At 46.1% G+C, this 13,501-nt stretch overlaps 1 protein-coding gene and 1 long non-coding RNA gene across 3 annotated transcripts in view; both read left to right on the top strand.

Moving 5' to 3' along the window:
* Nucleotides 1–1,154: 1,154 nt before the first annotated feature.
* On the top strand, nucleotides 1,155–6,779 carry LOC309375368. Of its 2 annotated transcripts, none has more exons than XR_014170865.1 (3): nucleotides 1,155–3,380; nucleotides 5,954–6,204; nucleotides 6,304–6,779. It is a non-coding gene; the product is annotated as an uncharacterized lncRNA (long non-coding RNA). The 2 variants fall into 2 exon arrangements; XR_014170866.1 differs by having other exon boundaries at nucleotides 5,954–6,104; nucleotides 6,508–6,779.
* Nucleotides 6,780–9,222: 2,443 nt separating this feature from the next.
* Nucleotides 9,223–13,501, top strand: part of RPS6KA1 (ribosomal protein S6 kinase A1) — an 81,890-nt gene continuing 77,611 nt past the window's right edge. Inside the window, exon 1 of the mRNA XM_081920588.1 lies at nucleotides 9,223–9,539. Within this exon, the coding sequence (XP_081776714.1) occupies nucleotides 9,468–9,539 (72 nt within the window). The 5' untranslated portion in view covers nucleotides 9,223–9,467. The remainder of the gene's footprint in view (nucleotides 9,540–13,501) is intronic.

The raw sequence follows: 13,501 nt of genomic DNA on the forward strand, positions 1-13,501 counted from the left end.
AAAATGTCAGACATTAAAAACTTTCTGTTACAGGGCTGCCTTCAGATGTCTTCTAAAAGTTGTGTAGTTCTTTATCTCCTTGACATCTGATGGGAGGGTGTTCCACAGGGAGGGTGCCACTGCTGAGAAGGCCTTCTGTCTCACTTCTCGCAGTGAGGTAACAGCTAGGAGACCCTCAAAGGAGGACCTCAGTGTCCGGGCTGAGCGATAGGGGTAGAGACACTCCTTCAGGTCTGCTGTTTGGACAAGCTACCAATGATATGCAATCATGGATCAAACACAGCTGAAAACATTTTCTAGCACAGAAGAAACCACCACATACTTCAAGGATTCTGTCTATGACTATGATTTTAAGCAAGAGATTCAATAATGGATTAAAACTTATGAAACGGGAACAAACCTCTCTGAAATAACCATGTTGTAGATTTTGGTGTAATAATTTCTGCAAGAAGCTGCACCACAGAATCTATGACAGGTCAAGAAATAAATTGGTGCTGTTTAAATCTGCAGCCTCAGGCTGCTGAATAGATTGCCTTAAGCTGGAGACATCACTGGGGATGTCATACTGTACTTCCTTTCTTTTTTAAATCAGGCACAACATTTTCCCACAAGGGTTTTTGCAGCTGGCTTTGTACAATTTATTCTTTGCACAGGATTTGTACATCTGATGAATTATGTGATCCATGGCAATGTTTTTGGTACGCATGTACAGCCGTGCCTGTGCCATAGAATTGGAAAATGAAAAAAAGAACCAGTTATTTGTTAGCAGGAGAGTATGTATATTAATAGGGACGTGGGTGGCGCTGTGGGTAAAACCTCAGTGCCTAGGACTTGCCGATCGTATGGTCGGCGGTTCGAATCCCCGCAGCGGGGTGAGCTCCCATTGTTTGGCCCCAGCTCCTGCCCACCTAGCAGTTCAAAAGCACCCTTAAGTGCAAGTAGATAAATAGGTACCGCTTTATAGCGGGAAGGTAAACGGCGTTTCCGTGTGCTGTGCTGGTGCTGGTTCGCCAGAGCAGCTTCATCATGCTGGCCACGTGACCCGGAAGTGTCTCCAGACAGCACTGGCCCCCGGCCTCTTAAGTGAGATGGGCGCACAAGTGAGTCGGACACGACTGGCCCGTACGGGCAGGGGTACCTTTATCTTTTATGTATATTAAGAGTCTGAGAACTGTTCACTCTGCATCTGGACAAATGAAGTTGTGGAAAGACAACAAGGAATGTGCCCCAAACCCGGAATAATTACGTACACAGATTTTTAATTTTTCTCATTAAGGAACTCTTGAGTTTTCCCACAATTCAGAATATTTGGGCAGAACCATATGCCAGTACAGGAGTAGATGTTGGTGGAAAGGGCCTGGGAAGTAAGGCTTCAACTTATGAGAGACTCACTAAAGTCTTCTATAGAATTTCCTGGGAGCCCGTACCATTTGAACCTACGACTGACTTTTGAGTAACCATGAGTAGACTGTATGTGGAAGAATATGTAGTCTGCATAGAGAAAATCCCTGGTATGACTCAGGAAAAGGCACTTTTGTGTGTTCAATTTAGGGGTTTCTTTTCCCAGTTCTTGGACTGATTCCCACCCCCCCGCCAGGTTTTGGTCAGCAATCAGGACAACAACTTTTCTTCCCCTCCAAATGGAAATTCAAAGGATAAAATATCTGTCCCCAGATGCTGCCCTTGATAGCTGAATTCTATTATTCTATTTATTGTTTTTCTTAATGTTTAGATACTGTATCACTTTTCTTCCATCATGGAGACCAAGATGGCATATATGTAGTTTCTGGAAGTTCTTCCATCCAGACACTTACTGGCCCTAGATCTGCTTAGCTTCAGCCAGGTGATGATCCCACATACAGTGGTACCTTGGGTTAAGAACTTAATTCGTTCTGGAGGTCTGTTCTTAACCTGAAACTGCTCTTAACCTGAGATACCATTTTAGCTAATGGGGCCTCCCGCTGCCGTGTGATTTCTGTTCTCATCCTGAAGCAAAGTTCTTAACCCAAGGTACTATTTCTGGGTTAGCAGTCTGTAACCTGAGTCGTCTGTAACCTGAAGCATCTGTAACCCAAGGTACCACTGTACCTTCAGACCATACCGTGGGATCCAGGGGTTGCAACTCCTGCAACTTATACAGCATGAAGAACAACTGGATGTTTTTGATGGTTATCCAGATGGCACTGGAAATTCAAACATGTTTTAGTTGGGGCTTATAATTATCCCAATAATAGTTTTTGTAGACTGAGCAGATTCTACACCCTAAGCAATAGTAATTTTGTGTATTTGCTTATTCCATCAGAAGACCTACAGACCTGATCATTCAAATGTAAACATGTGCTTTTCCTGGCATCTTTTGCTTTGCCCACTTTTGCTTCTGGTTCTGCTGAGAAACTGATATTTTAAAAGTGATATATTACATGAAACACATTAAAGGAGCGCTATTCCACTTGTGGAAGCACCTTATTTGCTCGTCAAAGTGGCATACCTGTTTTCAGTGGTGGAATGCCAAGGGCCTGTAAACAAGAACCCCATTGTTGGATGACTTCCGGCATTAAATATTGCTTGCTGATAGCATCAATCACGTGCAGTGGGAATGCATTTTTGAATGTTTCAGAGGATTTCAGTAATTATTATCAGGGCTGGAAAATGAGCTAGGAAACTGACTCTGTCCTCCCCAGAAAGAGAGGCCATTTCTTCAGCATTACCACTTTAATTTCTTAGACTCTCTCCTCTGACACTGAGACTGTGAATGTGACACTTCACTTGCTTTAGAAACTTGTGGTTTGGGAAGTATAACTTGGTCAGGTTTTGCCATTTCAAAGCCAGCCTCACCAACTCTGCCTCCCTATTGTAAGAGCCAATCAATCTTCCCATTTCTTTAGGTATAAGAGTTGGGAATTCTTAGTGTACAGAAATATCCGATCCACATATATAATGCTGCCCTCCCATCCTCTCTGTCAGGCCCTTCTCTCCAGGCTCTGCTCCACTCCTTTCTTGAATCCGTTTCCCTGGCTGGAATGTGTCCTTGAACTCTGATAATACCTCTGGCTTGCCTGGATTGAGAGATGTTTGTAAATGGAATGTAGCCTGCTCCTGTGCCTGGAGACTATCAGTCAGATCGTGTGTCCACAGCAGCGACTAGGGGAGGAGTGACTGCTGGGAGAAGCATAGAAAGAAGAATTGCCATGGTATACCTGCATCAGCACAACTGGATGCCTTCGTTTGCCCCAGCTGCAACAAAACATGTCTCTCCATATCAGTCTCTACAGCTACAGCAGGCAATGCAACTCCAATGGTTTGACTTCACCTCCAAAGGCATACTCCTCCATTGTCTCCCGAGACAGATGGACACCAACAACAAAGCTTGCTCTACAAAGGTAATAGTCATATCTTTTGTTCTGCCCACTTTTGCTTTTGTTCCTACCTATTCTTGGCTTTGGGAATGTGGGCCTTGGACTGAAAAGGGTTCTCTGCCTTTGCTTTAGAACAGGCTTCCTCAAACTCAGCCCTCCAGATGTTTTGAGACTACAATTCCCATCATCCCTGACCACTGGGTCCTGCTAGCTAGGGATCATGGGAGTTGTAGGCCAAAAACATCTGGAGGGCCAAGTTTGAAGAAGCCTGTTTTAGAATGTGATGTATTGAGTACTAAAGGGGGAATCACGGGGGATATGTTAGGCATCTGTTTGGTCACTGTGAGAACTGGATGCTGGACTAGGTGGGCTATTGGCCTGATTCAGCAGGCTGTTCTTATGTTCCTATGTCTTTTTATGGCTATTAGCCACCAAATTTAGGCTCTCCAGGTGCAAAAGAAGGCAGGGCTCCTGCACCTTTAATAATTATGTAGAAGAGAGGATAATGCAGGTGTTACTTGTCAGGCAAACACCACCTATTGAAATTCCCTTTTCTACACTATAATTAAAGGTGCATGAGTCCTATCCTCTTTTGCACCAGGCCATCACATTCACCATGGCTAAACAGAGAACCTCTGCACTGAACACCAGTTGCTGAGGCAGTCAACATTTGGAGAGGACTACTGCATTCCTGTCCAGGTGGTGGTATTCCTGGAAGCAATCTGGTTGGCCACTGCGAGTGGTATGATGCTGTACTTAAATGGACTTTTGGTATGATCCAGCAGGGCTCTTTGTACAGTGCTGACGTGTCTCATTCAGGATTTTCTGAATGGTGAAATATGTAAAAGTAGGTAGGTTACTTCTTCCTTCCTTTATAATCACACACATCATCACTACATTATGCAAGAGAAATGTTTTAAGATAAAAATAGGAGACTACATAAGAGAGTGATTTCTCATCCAACCTCAATGAGGCCTTACAGGGGTGATACACCACTGAAATCTACTCTTCTACACAGCTAATAAAGGTGCGCAAACCCCTGTTCTCTTATCAATCTGCTTTACAGTGAACCCTCCGGATATGAACTTAAGTCGTTCAAGGGGTCCATTTGCACCCTGAAAATTACATAAAGAGAGGCACACTTCCGCACATGGTGCGGTTGAGTGCTTCTTTGCATGCACATGCATTCTGTGGACGTAACCCAAAGACTCTATATCCAGAGGGATATGTAAGTAGAGGTACGACTGTATATGCTAGAGGAGTGGGAAATTGGAAGAGAACTCAAAAGCAGGAGATGAAATGATTGTTGTTAACTCTCCACCATGAGTTTATCAACTGTCATTTTCACATCAACAATTTACAAGGCATTGCCAAGCATACTGATTTATATGACCCCTTCACTCTTTGCATTTTTGTTTAAAGTCATACCATCCTGGAATTTCATTTACTTTGCTCCAGAGGCAGCAGCTGGTGTCACTTGTTATTTTCATTTTTTTTAAATTGCATTCATTGATGTCTCCAAGTGCCGTTCTTTCCTTTCTGTTCACATCAAAGGAGCAGACGTGCCTGTGAATGGCAGCAATGTTCCTGTTGTGTTCCCTCTTCTTCTTCTTTTTTGTTAGCTATTGCTGTAGCTGGTTCATTTTCGTCTCCATAAAAAGCAAACACAAGCTCTACAAGAGGTTCATTGCATATCATCATTTCATTACAGGGAAGGTGCTACTGAAAAGGCACCCCCCGGCAGCATTATTCCTCTTTTCTCTGCATGTCATGATGTAGCTATCCAAACTGGCATCGTTCTGCTCATATCAGTATTTTACACATTCAGAAGCAACAATGGAAACACGAGAAAAACATTTGTAACCTGCAAAGCTCACAGTAACAGGTTGCTTTGAGAGGGGATAGTCTGTTACAGCAAACACATCAAAGCATTTTGCGACACCTTAAAGATGAACAGAAGCTTTGGTGGACTAGCGCCAACTTTGCCAGGTGCATGAAGTGTTATCCTTAGTTAGCAGACAGATACACAGATACACATTGATATGAAGAAGAAAGTGGGGCCAAATGGCAATAAATGAAACGCAGCACAATCTGTGACAACTCACTCTCTGAAGAGCTACCGTATTTTTTGCACCACAACACTCACTTTTTTCCTCCTAAAAAGTAAGGGGAAATGTCTGTGCGTGTTATGGAGGGAATGCCTACGGGTGGCATGCCTGCGGATTTTCCTCCTCTAAAAACTATGTGCGTGTTATGGTCGGGTGCGTGTTATAGAGCAAAAAATACGGTAATTCTTACGTAACCAACACAACACCATCCATGCACAAGAGAGAGGGATTGGCAGGCTTAGGAGAACCTCAAGGTTTGCAGAAGTACAAAAACACTTGAGAAAAAGAAGCAGTGGGAGCGTTCCAGAGACAGCCTAAGGAGGCCTGAATGCTCAGTGGGCAGACAACAGCAAGCATCTGTTGAGGGGGAGAGATGGAAGGCCTTTGGGGAATGGCATGGAGTACTGTGGGAAAGGGCATGGCTAGCTGGAATCTTGAACAGGAACACTCCACAATGTTGCTTCTCTCCCCCTCCCCTTTCTTTTGTAGACCTCAACTCCTCTACGTAAAACTTGCACGTATGTAAGTGCAGTGGCTATTTCCTACTCACTACTTGCAAGAGGAAAGGCACAAATTCTATTCTGATCTGCCAAGGTTTCCTACCTGATTCCCTGGAACTAATCCTGAGTAGTCACCACAGGTAATTTAACAATTGGATTATTTCCATTTTTGTATAATACTATAGTGTAAATGCATTGCCCTTTTGCTTGGTCCTTCTGGCACTGTTCAGAAGTGATGCAGTTACATAATATTAGACTTACAGATTTAATACTATTAGTGGTTGTGGTGGGGAGGCTTTTCAGAGGGTAATGTCTGTATTGCTTCAGAACTGTGATAAGCCAGCCCTGCAACATTTTTTTTTTGGGGGGGGGGAGCTCCAGCTCATTCTGCTGAGTGGGGCCCTAGTCTTCTGCCCCTAAGTCCTGCTCTAATGGCACCAATGCTGTTCTGATGTGCCAGAACAAAGGTGTCATACTTCACTTGCAATTTAAATTAAGATATTTAAAACTACTGATATTTTAATTTCCCATTACCGTTGTCAGGTATGCTGTCAATATGCCAATTTCCTTGGGATGAAATACTTGCGGCAAGTCTATTAATGAGGGGGCGAAGAAGGAACAGCAGAGATTTTCCTCCAGTTTTTAAATTGTATTGGGCATGCTTTGCCATGCTGCACACATGATCCCTGTGGATGTTGGCCATTAACCTCCCACTGTGACCTTGACATCGCAGTGGTGCAATTCCTTCTGGTTACTGTGCACCTACCTATCTGGTGACTTTTGAATAAATAAAAAGGAAGCTGTTTTATTTTTAACACATTTCCCACATTTACAGTGGGCAGTCCTGACCTCTGGGTCAGAGATTTCCTAGCAATTGAATAACCAAACCAAAGAGATTTTGGCCACTTCTGTTGGCTAGAAATATTGATGAAGGTCCAGGCCTTGCAAAGCTTTGGCATGGCAGGCCTCTTTAAAAATAAGTCAGCATTTCACATTCCAAGAATCTGAAGGGCCCTAACTTGTGGGAAATACTTTTCATATAAAGTCTGCTTGGTGCTCAAAGGCAGTGGTGGTCATTCAGTTTCATGATGACTTGGGAAAGCAAACATGTGACTGCAATAATATGGCTAGATACAGGGTAACCCCTTCCACAAGACCTATCATGCTTCTAGTCCTTAGTGCATGGGTGGCTAACTTCTGCCACCTCCCAAGCATATTCTTAATAGCCCCCAAAGTTCCCACCAGGTTTGGTGGCGACAGCAAAAAGAATACACAAATAAATTAGATGCACTGCTTTGATGGACAAAGAGGTTTAAGCACCTCTGCCCAACCCAGCACCCTGATGGGAATGCAAATTTCACCTATGGTCATCAGACTGATAAAGTGATGAATTGTTGGGGGGGGGCAAAAACTGCCCTCTTGAACTGATCTTCATGCATCTGCTACGGAGGGTGTATGTGTGTGAGAAAGTGAGATGGTCTCATTTGCTACTGGTGTGCATGCTCCAGATAGTTGGCCAAGGGTGAGTGTAGCCATCAAGTCAAAGAGGATTAACAGCCCACCCCACCCCTGTGTTAGGATTTCAGAGGAAAACCGGGGGGGGGGGGTACTTAGGGTTAGAGAACCTTTTTCAGCCTGAGACCCACATATCCTTGTATGACACCTTTCAGGATCCACATGCCAGTGGTGGTCAGGACAAGGATGTGACTCCTACCTTTGTACAGTAGGCTACACTGCAGCCATGCAAAAGTTGATGATTTATACACATGCAGGCAGAGAGAGAGAGAGAGAGAGAGAGAGAGAGAGAGAGAGAGAGAGAGAGGTAAGCAATGAAGCATCTGCACAATTCAAAAAACACATTCAGTCAGGCAAAACCACAAAGAGGGCATGCATCAGGGCAAATATGGCATTCTGGGGACATTCCTGAGGCTGGATAGCAAGTAATGAGGCATTATCAGGGTTCAAGAACATTCAGCCAGGTAGGATTCATGGCTGTTTTCCTTCTCATTTCATTTTTACAATAACCCTCTGAGGCAGGTTAAGATGAGATACACTGATTGGCCCATGATCACTCAGTGAGCTTCATGACTGAGCAGGGATTCAGATCCTGTTTTACTTGATCCTAGCCCAATAATGGGGAACCTCAGGTCCCAGGACCCCAATGTGGTCTGCCAGGCCTCTTGGCACTCTTCACAGGCTGCACCCTCTCTGAAGCCACACCCATCACCAGCCCTGCTTTGCATTCTCATTGAGTGTTTTCACCTGGCCAGAATGTCTCTTTGATTTCTGATAATGCCTATTTCTTGTCTGGATAGAGGAGAGAGGAGTGTTTGTAGAAACTGGCCTACTGCACAAAAGTAAAATTTGCATTCATTTTGCCATTGGCCACACACACCCATTGTCATGGGGCCTTCAAGCTGCAAGAAGTTCCTCCCCACTCTCCTAGCTCTACATCAGCCTTCCCCAACCTGGTGCCCCCCAGGTGCTTTGGACTGCAGTGCTCATAAACTCCAGCTGCAGTAGTGTGCTAGAAAGGCTGCCCTACAGGAATAGTGCAATCCTATTCATGTCTATTTAAAAGTCCCATGTGAATGACTTCTCAGGTAAATCTGTACAGGACTGCAGGCTAATGCATGTCAGTCATTAAAAAACGTGGTAGTTAACAGGGAATGAATACTGGTAATTGGTTCTACGCGGTTATCAGACCTACGCGATTCTCAAGATGAGATTCCTTACTTGAGAGTAACACCCAGTTGTCTCCCCCACCCCCGAATTCAGCAGGACTTGCTTTCCTGTAAACACGGCTTAGCTAGGATCGAACTGCCACTAACAGCGCACTCCTTCGCCCTTTTACACGGAAGTAAGTCCCATGATATCTAATGTGGATTGGCGGGCAGGAGGCAGGCAACAGACTTTCTACCAAGCATGCTTAGGATCGCGCGCAGCAGGATGAAGACGCCAGAGCGGCGGCCGCGATTGCGGAGGGATGACTTAATCGGGGATTTACGACGGCGGGAGCATTTGGAGGAGGAACTGCGGGGAAGCGAGGTACTACTACCTGGAGCAGCTGCGAGGAGGTGGGCTTTCTTGCTCCTCTCCGCCCTTCCCCGGAGCGTGCGGGCCCCGGGCTGGGCCGGAGAATCAGCCGGAGTCGAGGAGGAGCCACCCTCTCCTTCCCCGCTTGGCCGAGCAGCCAATAAGGCGCCAGGGGCCGGCATTCAGCTCCTCCTTCCCGGGGAGAGCGGAGCCCGACGCGGAGTGTGCTGGTGGAGCGGGGGAAACAAGCGGCGGCGCAGAAAGTCTTCGGGCGCCCGAGTAGCCCGCAGCGCCGAGAGGCGAAGGGCGGCAGTGGTGGAGCGCAGCGCCTGAGCGCCCTACTCACAGCTCCGCCGCAGCGCGCGGAAAGAAGCCTGAAGCGCGGCTGGAAGCGGAGGAAGGAGAGATCGAGATCCCCTATTAGCCGGACTTGCAGCATTTCTCGGGGCTCCGAGGAAGCAGCCGCAATGCCGCTTGCCCAGCTGGGAGCGGAACCTTGGCCCGACATGGAGCTGGTGGACATGGAGCTGGACGCGGAGGTGAGAGGTGGCGGCGGTGGGGCTCCGGAGGAGGGAGGGGGGCGCTAGGTGAGTCGAAGGAGGCGGCGGTGGGGCATCGCCTGCCTGCCTGCCTTCCCTCGGAGGGCGAAGGTCTCCTGGTGACTTTTTTCCAGGATTGCCTGCAAAGGAGTGGCGTCTGCGCCTGTCGCCTCGTTGCGCCTCCGCGCAAAGGACCGAGAGCGCGCGTGTTCCAGCTCTCTTATTTGCAGGCTGGGATTGGGTCGTGGGGCTGCTGTGAGTTGGGGAGCGGGTAGCAGTGTGTCAAGCGCCCTCCCCCCCCGCCCTTTCATGCAGAAGTCACTACATAGGCTGACACACAATCTGTGAAGAAGCGGGTCGGATTCTCTTTGAATGTATGTATAAGTTTCGTTATCGTTGTCATTTGGCCCAATGAAAGCGGTTGCTTGCCTCTCCTGGAAACTATTGCAGAAAAAGCTCTTTCCTGCCATTAAAAAGTAACCCAACCCGCATCATTGGGCCGATCAATGTGTAGCTTTATAGGTTACGTCGGAGACCTGCAGCTTAATGGTTAGGTACTTCCTTCCTTCTTTCTTTCCCCGGTTGGAAAAGAGTTGAAGGAGGGGGGGGGAGCGGGAAGGAAGGGAGAGGATTGCTTTTCCCGATCCTCAGTTGAACATGCCCACAAGCAGACTTCCAGTTGTCGTGACACGATTGAGTTATTCTCTTTAAGCAGAGCAGGAAGAGTCTGAACATTAAGAATCCTGGAGGGGATTTTATTCATTCTGCCCTGAGGTTGAGGCATTAATGCACTGCATTGATCTTAGCTTGCCACACCAAGGTTGTTGTAACTTTGCCCCCTTGAAGAATAGCATCCTTGTGGATTTGCATCTGGGCCTTAGAAAGGTGTTTAAAAAGAAGAAATCTCAAAACTTCTGGCTCAAACTATTTTTAAGGACAACTTCCAGCTTTGCTCCAAAGGTATGAATAATTGAGGCTTCCAGGCCTGACTCGGATAGAGTTTATTTAATGCTTGTCTGAAACAGCTGTGTGGTAAGATCTGATGTAAATAGAAAGGCAGGTGGAAAGTGGGGAGGGGGATTGGATTGCAAATCTCCAAAGCAGCAGGTTAGCAGTCTAAACACACTGGAGGGTTCCCCACCCACCCCAAAGTGGTAATGTTTTAACATCTAAGGCAAGGAACCCACATAACTCTCAATCCATATATTTAGAATTCATTTTCTATCATAGGAATGCAAATGCAAGCTTTTACAGCTTTGTGAGGAGGGTGAGCCAGGCTGAGTAGGGCTCAGTGATTCATCCAAATTAATGAAATTGTGTCCTGGGTATTTATCCTCTTCAACCAAAGGGATCAGGATAGCCCATTTTAGCCTCACAACAACCAGGTTAGGTGGGTTAATTTGTGAGATGGTGAGAATTGCCCAAGATTACCCAAGATGAACCAGTGAATTTCATAGCTGAATGGGGATTTATACCTCCGTTTCGGACCTTAGTCAAACATTCTAAACTTAGTAACCCACATTGGCTCTTGAGACTGTGAACTTGTGTTCTTGTCTGTCATGGTGTGGCTTGGCTTGTCACCCAGGAATGGTCTGGGTGACAGTCCCTCAAACCAGGATTGGTAGGGTGCCAGCCCCTGCATTTTTTACTTTGTTATAGAAAGGTGTTGTTCTGAAAGCCTGTGGAATGGTTCTAAATATGTCCTTGGTCAAATGATCAGGCATCTCCATCAGGCATCTGGTCTGCACATGCAAGTAGTTGTTGTTGTTGGCATCTGTCTGTCTCTAGAGACAATGGAGTGCACTTCTGAGGGTGAAGTCAAACAGTTGCGTTAGCAGCACCCAAGTGACCTCCCTAGGGCGTATGCAGTGGTAGAGGCATGAGGTGGAAAGATGGGCTATGTTAGAGAGTGACCAAGGGAAGTCTGACTCCTCCCCTACAGAACCATCTTGGGTGTTAAGATTGGCTTGCTCCACTTGTTTGCTCCATCTTGGTTGCTCCACTGCCTTCAGAAGTTTGGGGGTAGCAGTGACCCAGGATAGGGAATTATCTGTGGCAGCCTCTAAGTTGTGGAACTCCCTCAGCATAGAGGTACTTCTGGTATCTTCATTATACAGCTTTCAGTGAAGCATCTCTTTATGCTGCCTTTTGACACTTGAGTGGTATACTTTTTAGGACCCACCGTATTTCTGTGATTGTAAGTTGTTATAAACTGTTCTTAATATTGTGTTTTTGTTTTGCCCTAAGAATAATCATAGCCTGCTGCCTGCTGGTTCACTGGATGGCATTGTCAGTGTTGAAGAAAAATTCAACAGCAAATCTAGTTGGCTTCTTATGAAGAGTGAGAGGGTGTGCTATCTTGCTCTTTACCTCAGGCAGGAAAATGTATTGGGCTGCTGGTCCTGGACTTACACCACTTTCAACTGCAGGCAGAATGCACTTCTGAATTCTCCCACCTTGCAATGTGGCGGGGGAAAACTTTTCTCAAGTAGAACAATATAAAACGGTAATCCTCTGCAGAGCCTTGCTTCCCTTTGACCTACCAGGAGTTTTTGTGCTGTTCCTATATGAAGGTAGGTAGTGCTTTAAGTGGCACAGCCCTCTCTGCCAGTTCAGGATTCTCATTCTACTGTACCTGCAGACCAGGGCCACATCTGTATATTATATTTCTCTTATACCACATTAACAGTCATGGCTTCCGACAAACATTCTAGGAGCTGTAGTTTGTTAAGGGTGCTGAGAGTTTTCCCAGAGTGGCCAGGCAGGGCATTGTAAGAATGGCATCTCTGTGAGGGAACAACTCTCAGCACCCTTAACAAGCTACAATTTTCCAACATTATTGGTATAAGAGTGCTTTAAATGTATGGTGAAGATTGTGTCGCGGGTCTCTCAATCTTTTCCCCATGCTAGGATACCAAGGTGGCTCTGCAGTCCTTTTGTAATGCACAAGAATGAGCTAGTGCAGTATCATGGTCCAAAGGGGGAAGATGAGCATATGAAGAATTCAGACTATCCACCCTTCAAGTTTAGCATTTTCCACACTGGCCACCAGTGGTTCTCCAGGTTCTTGGGCAGAGGGAGGCTTTCTTCATATCCTGCTCTCTGAACCTTTTAAGTGAAGATGTCTGGGATTGAATTTGGGACCTTCTGCTTGCCCTAACTTCCTTCTGAATCGAATGTGCATAGGATTGGGCTGATTAATGGCTGGCTGACTGGCAAATGGCATACTGGTGCTCTGGTTGCAAGGAACCCTGACAGTTCTCCTTTAATGCTTTGCAGTGTGCCTGCTGCCATGCAGAATCTGGAGGCGATGCTGTAAGCTCCTAGTCTCAGTCTCATTTAGGACAGAGATAAGGCAAATCTTGATCAGTGCTTTATGTGGGTGGTGTGTTGGGTGTGTGTGTTGTTCTGTTAAGGTGAACCTTAGGGTGGGGCACTGAAAAGTAGTATTATTTTGAAGAGGTTATATTTAAAACTCTAGCCTGAGGCAGCTGCCTTTCTCTGCCTAATGATAAAGCTGGCCTGCTAATAAAGTTTTTCACAGGTTAACAATTTCCAGAGGGTTAGCCCAAATAGGTGTGTTGTAGCAAGACTTTTGTTCTTTCCTGGTTAGTAAGTTTTGTGAGCTTATTTACAAGGCTGCTCTAACTTTTTCAGACCTGGACCCACCAGGCATTTGGGGATCATTTTATTTTAACCACATATTTTTGGTTTGGTAGTGCTGTTGCTACAGCTCATCTTAGATCAGGCTGTGACTCAATAGTGGGTCCTGACCCACCAGTTGCAGGCCAGTGCCCTAGGCTGCGTGCCCAGGAGTTCCTAGGCTGTTGGTTCAGGAGTGTTAAACACACTTGGGACTTTGAGACTATTGCCTGGAAAGTGGGAGTGTCTCCTTACTGTGAAGACTAGAAGAAGCTAGCAGGGTTGATTATGCGGCCCATACTGGCTACTGCCAGCCACCT

This window comes from Podarcis melisellensis (genome assembly GCF_964234715.1).
Source record: "Podarcis melisellensis genome assembly, chromosome: 8".
NCBI classification, from domain to species: Eukaryota; Metazoa; Chordata; class Lepidosauria; order Squamata; family Lacertidae; genus Podarcis; species Podarcis melisellensis.